At 36.4% G+C, this 6,635-nt stretch overlaps 1 protein-coding gene across 1 annotated transcript; it reads right to left on the bottom strand.

Moving 5' to 3' along the window:
- Positions 1 to 189: 189 nt before the first annotated feature.
- LOC135613618 (probable serine acetyltransferase 4) lies at positions 190 to 1,282 on the bottom strand. Its single transcript, XM_065110645.1, has one exon. The coding sequence runs from the start codon at positions 1,259 to 1,261 to the stop codon at positions 353 to 355; it is 909 nt and encodes a 302-aa protein (XP_064966717.1). The 5' UTR covers positions 1,262 to 1,282; the 3' UTR covers positions 190 to 352.
- Positions 1,283 to 6,635: the final 5,353 nt, after the last annotated feature.

Below are 6,635 nucleotides of genomic sequence, written 5' to 3'. Positions count from 1 at the left end.
ATTCATCGTTTGTTGCTCAGCACACACGATAAAAAATGATCAGTTTTTTAATCGTTTTGATGTGTTATGATGACTATAATAAGTGACATGAAACGTTAATCATCTCAACACCTTAAAACCTCTTGGTGATAGAGATGGAGCTCTCGGATAATAAAGAAGGTGCTGCCTTATGCTTCGGTCATTGTCTATCGGAACAAAACACTTTGTGTCATGGAAAAAAAAAAACCTAAAATATTTTTTTTTAATGTTGCTCACTGAATATTTTTTTAATGAAAAAATTAAGATAAAAGATCATAAAGGTAACGACGTCGTCAATGCACTTAAACATCATCATAATGAAAGATGGCATTAATTAGTTAGCATAATTCGAACACGACGTGTGATCTATAATGTGTCCGGTCCGGTTCTCCTTGCCATTGACCAAAGTCGCTGGGTTGCCCACCGCCGTCGTCCTCGGCGGTACTACCTTCAGCACCACCGACCCCGCCCCTATCTTGGTCCCCTCCCCGATCCTCACATTTCCCAGGATCTTTGTCCCGGCACCGAGGAGCACTCCGTCGCCGATCTTCGGGTGCCGGTCACCGCCCTCCTTCCCGGTGCCTCCCAATGTGACCCCGTGCAGGATCGAGACGTCGTCCCCGACCACCGTTGTCTCACCGATTACTACCCCGGTGGCATGGTCGAGCAGCACCCCAGCACCAATTCTAGCCCCCGGGTGGATATCCACTGCGAGGACTTCTGAGGTGCGGCTCTGCAACAACAGTGCCGTGGCCCGACGACCCTCAGTCCATAGCCGGTGGGCAACTCGATGTACCTGTAAGGCCTGAAAACCCTTGTAGTAGAGGAAGCAGTGCGCCATCTTGGCACAGGCCGGGTCGCGGCCCTTGGCGGCGCGTAGGTCACAGCGGAGAGCCCGCCGGATGTTCGGATCCTTCGTGAGAACCGATGAGATAAGCTCCTGGAGGGCGCAGCTGGGTAGGACGGTGGGGACGGCCAGCTTGCTGGCGAGGTGGGCCGAGAGAGCGGACTCAAGAGTTGCATGACAGAGGACGAGGTCGTAGTAGTGTTTGCGGAGGAAGGGCTCCTCCTCGGCGTCGGTCCGTGCCTCTTCCTGGATGGTGCACCAGACGTCGTCGACCATCAACTGGCAGAGACTAGGGCCGCCGACGAGGGAACCATTGAGGTGGAAGGAGATGGGTTTGATGCTGGCGGATTTGGTGCAGCGGCTCTGCACGCATGCAGCCATCACCTTGTAAGACATTTCAAGCTGTGGAGAACTAAAGAGAGATGGGAGTTGAGATGGGAGTGTAGAAGTGGTGAGGATATTTATATGCATATGGTGTCGTGGGGTAAGGTGGGGAATGATGCAATTTAAGAGAAGTTTGAGGAGGAAGACGAAGAAAATGATATTTCAGTAATTTTTTACACTCTTTTCCCTCTTCCGCAAGAAATGAAGAACGCTCGCATTAAAATATACCTGCCGTGTGATTGGAGTACCTGACCGGGTCAGGGTGGGTCCGGGTGTTGGTCATAGGCTAACCTCCAATCAGGAGTCAGGTGGGCGAGTGGGGAACACGTTTATGTAGGGATGAAGCGGGAGTCTGGGCGGGGCAATGGGCACGATACTCGTGTCCTTTCGGTGGTACCAATCAGGAAAAGTCTACTCCTAGTCGGTCGGTCAGCGAAGTCGGCTTCGGGCCATGGCTTCTTGCCAATAGAAACCGCTCCTTCCCCCGATTGGTGCCTCGGTAAAGACTGGTGATCCGGAAGGATAGGGACTTAGGTCGCTTGGAACGGACTACAACCGTTGGATCTCGATCGAACGGATCATAATAGAGCTGGAGCATCCCAGATGTTGGAGAGGCGTAAACGACCTTCTAGTGGAGAGAGTGGCGTCTCGTCGCGAGCGGCGGCGGTTGACGGGAAGTTGACTATTAATGACGGTGGGACCAAAGGGAGTGACGATTGAGATACACCGTCAAAAAAATAGTCAACGGGTAATCTTGACCGGGATTCTGTATCATTATTGCTCTCTTTTAGGAAAGGTCCTTTGACGTTGGCAATACCACACGTTTTGTACCCAATTAAGAACCTTCCAATGTGAAGATCTAAATGAGTTTGGATAAATCTATCCACCATCACATGTAGTCAGTGGTTGGTTTATCTTAAATCTTTTCCAAGTATCTTTTTGATAGTAAAACTTGAAACGAAACACAAATTTGTGAAGGTAAACGAGAATCAACATCATGACATTGAAATAAAGCTACTTGAAACAAGGTTGGGATCAAGAAAATTTGAAGTAAAACTACTTAGACGTAAAGGATCAACCTTGTTTTGAGCATCGATGATATGTAGAGATAGCTTTGGCTCATATCATACTTTTAAGTTAGCTTTAGGTATCTCTTAATCAAATTTCATATGGATATAAATAGACAATTACTTGAGTGATTAGTTGGGTTTGGGTTTGTGTAAGAAGCCATTTGTGGATATTATACCCATCATTCTTAAGAAGATGACTAATAAGGTTTTTCTAAGATATTATATGGCCATTTGATCCATTTAGTATATGTAATATCTAATTTGGCATAGATTTAAATAATTAGATAGATACTCAAATTAAGAGATAGAATTCACAGATATCTTATTTATGGCCATTCCTAAGTGTACTAGTAAAATGAAAAAGCATGGCGAAAGTAAGCGACTTTGAAATTTACTAACCATAGATAAAATAGAATTAAATCCAACATCTCATTTCCATTTTGTTTGTATTCTTTATTTTCATTATTTTCAAAATTTACGACTGAATGAATGAACGAATGAACGAATGAACGAGAGGATTATGTGCTTTGTATTTTCTAGAAAAACTTAGAATGTTAGAATTATAGAAAACACTTTTAGCCACATAATTTGAGATCGGATGTAGATTAATTATTGAAACCTTGCAGATTTCTGCATCATTCGATGTGATGGATCCCAAGATTTATGGCTGAGAGCTCATGGAGCTATGTTATCTGATTTCTAGCCTTTGAAGGAAGATCTTCCTCGTTGAGCAGTTTGTAGGTCTCTTCCTCAGTGACTGTAGTTGATTTCGGGATTTTAATTTTGGACTGTGGAGTTCTCTTGAATGCTAATTATGTCTTTTATAAGCTAAAATCTTGCCCAGCGAAGCAATAAAAGAAACTCATGTTTGGCGTATGTAACAATTGTCTGCAAGAATAATATCTGCTTTTATGTACAATGATACAACTTTTTCGCTATTACTTGTTTACATATTAGTATAAAACTAGCATAATTTCTCTGCGTATTTCTTAGTATAAAGCAAGAGATTTTGTGCTAGAAAAAATAGCTAGAATTTTTTTCGTGGAATGTCTATTTCATTTCCTATCAATTATGTCTATTTGATTTTTGTCAATGTGTTTGGACTATTTTTTTATGGCATTTAAATGTAGGCAAAACATCCACAAAATAAAATCAGTAAATGTATATGGAGTTTGCACAAGTTCACATGAGATTGCTTGTTTGCCTAACCAAAAGAATTGGTTATTAAAGCTTTTATTCTCTCGGCATTAATTGATCTGAGGATTGCATTAATACCAATGTCACAATACCAAAAGCTAAAATATTCCATTACCACTATTATTGATCGATTATATACATGAATACCTCATCATAAGTTACACTCAAGCATCAACCTACATGTATCTTTGAAATTTTCTAATTTATGTTTCTTAAATTTAGGGAAGAAAAGATCAACTATCTCTATTCTATTTTTTAGATAATTTGAGGGTAACTCTAATAAACACAAGTTGGCTATGACAATGTCACATGAAATATTGGAAGAGAGACAGAGTTAGATCAGAAAGGTTGAGTAATCTAAAAATTATTATACCTTATAGATATATTGGGTTCTTTCTTAATAACTTATCATTCTCGATCGTTTTAGGTTAAGAATATGCAAAAGTTGATGATGTCTCATCTAAAGATTTAATCATTCAGAATATCAGTGATTAAATAATTTGAATGGTATCAACCTATATATTAGTATTATATATATTCGTTCAATTTAAGTTTCATATGATGAATTTGAGTCTATAAATTAGTCGATATATACATCTCATCTAACACCTTCGAACAATAGTGATAAAAAAATGTAAAATCCTAAAACTAGTAATTAACTTTATTTTTTTATATCGTTTAAACTATAAGTTTGTACATATCTTTGAAATCGAGTTGAATTAAGCCAAAATCACACTGTCATAGTTTTGGAAGACAAAAAAGTAACTCTTATTATTATAAGAGTTAAATTTGGAGCCAATAATAAAAAAAATTTCGTTCCTAGCAAATATAATTATAAATATGCCACATTTGTATGCTTTTATTCATGGATTCATATATATTCGTTCAAGATGTTTTTTTAGTCATGTTTTATTACGTGCCACATTTCTTTCTCATGCTGAGCATTGACAAGAAATAAAAAAGAAATTACCAAAGTTAGAGGCCACAAATCAGTAATTATTCAATATATTTAAATCACCAAAGGTAGACAAAAAATAAAAAAGGAAAAAAAAAACAGAAAAATAAGAGAAGATAAGTGAGTAGGGATAACAGTATATTGGAATTTTTCGATTGGATTTCGATAATCTTTTTATCAGACTTGTGATGAATTCAAATAAGAAAATTGGTAATTGGTTGATCAAAATAAATTTGTGCATTCAGGTACTCTACCCATTGTCTTTTCTAATAAGAGATAGGGATGATCACAGATCATTTTTTTTAGGTATCCTATTTATATGATCTTTTTAATTGAATGTTCATGAAGAATAGTTTTATGCTACATTGAACTATCAAATCCATAATCACATTGGGAAGGCAATAAGTCAGGTTCCTGCTCTTTGTTTTCCCAAAACTAAACTATATTTTTGTAAGATATCCTATTAATAGATAATTAATAGGTTTGGACATCAAGACAATCAATCAGTTTCAAGAATGAGTGGGATAAATTTGGTAGATATATTTTTTCTTTATTTTTCAAAAATAAAAATGATCTTTTATTATCCTGTCAAACGGGTTTGAAATAAATGTTGGTAGGAGAATAAGTACTTAGTCATTGTTATTACTATATTAGATTCTTGATATTTATAAATTATTATTTGATTTAAGTAAAATAATTATTAAGATTCAATCGTGGTTATCCGATGTATTGGGTTGCGGAGCCGACCTTAATTTGAATTTGAGTCTTTCGATATTAGGAAATGAATAGGAAATGAGTGACAAAAATATTTTTAATAATTAATTAGTAAGGATTGAAAAGTATAATATAGAATTTAAAAGATTCAAAAAGTTTTGGATGATATATCTCAAAGTTTTTGTAAAGGATGCTCGTAACCTTTTTAATACCGAATGAAAAAATTAATTTGTGAGAGTAATTTCATAGAATTATCGATCATGAAATATGAGGATGATGAGATATAAAGAGAAATAAACTTTTGTATATAAACAAATATTAGTAGGTCATAACACATAGTGAAATTAAATGAAATCACAATCAAATAGAACACCAAGATTTACATAGAAAACCCCTTCAGTGTGAAGGGTAAAAATTACGGGGCAAACTAGAGATAATTCACTATAAGAATAATGAATATACAAATCTCAATCTCTTACCTAAAACCCTAGCAACAATCACAAAAAAATAATTGGGATATAAGGATCACGTCACTATGCACAATATCTAAATTCTTCCCCAAGTAATCACAGCAAGAATCTACTATAGATTTGATCTAACCTGAGATGAGAACACTGCCTAGATGATTAAGAATAGTCTCTCTACTTGTCCTTGTTTTCTTCCCTTTCAGTATGAGCAATACAAAACCAGTTGGTTCTCCTCTTGTAGGTCACTTCAAGTTGTGCTTAGAATAAAGTCCATCAAGTGATGAGGAGAAGGAGAAAATGCAAAAGGTTCCTTATGCTTCAGTAGTTGGAAGTTTAATATACGCGATCTTTGCAGCAGCATCTTGATTCAAAAATGAGGAGAAAAAGACAGAAAATAAGAGAAAGAAATGGAAGAAAATAAGGACAATGTGGAGAGGCTGTTTTCATTGTTCTTATCTCAGGTTAGATCAAACCTACAGTAGATTCTTACTGTGATTACTTGGGGGAGAATTTAGATATTATGCATAGTGACGTGATTCTTATATCCTAGTTATTCTTTTGTGACTGTTGTTAGGGTTTTGGGTAAGAGATTGAGATTTGTATATTCATTATTGTTATAGTGGATTATCTCTAGTTTGCTCCATAATTTTTATCCTTCACATTGGAGGGGTTTTCTATGTAGATCTTGGTGTTCTATTTGATTGTAATTTCATTTAATTCTCTTGCGTATTATGACTTGTTAGTATTTGTTCATATACAAAAGTTTATCTCTTTATATCCCATTAGAGGGGTCTAAACTATCAAGTCCTACAATTGTATTATTGTGTTAATCATGTAACCCACTTAGTTATATGTTAGGATATAGGATGGCTAATGAGTTTCGGATTGATATGATACTCAAGTATGAATGTGTCAAAATTTTCATATTAATAACTAAAACTAAATTATATGAGATTCAATACCATCGATATAGTTTTATGTTC

The sequence above is a fragment of the Musa acuminata genome, chromosome BXJ2-6, assembly GCF_036884655.1.
Source record: "Musa acuminata AAA Group cultivar baxijiao chromosome BXJ2-6, Cavendish_Baxijiao_AAA, whole genome shotgun sequence".
Lineage (NCBI taxonomy): Eukaryota > Viridiplantae > Streptophyta > Magnoliopsida > Zingiberales > Musaceae > Musa > Musa acuminata.
The sequence above is the reverse complement of the archived record's forward strand: the minus strand, read 5'-3'. Positions and strand labels throughout refer to the sequence as shown.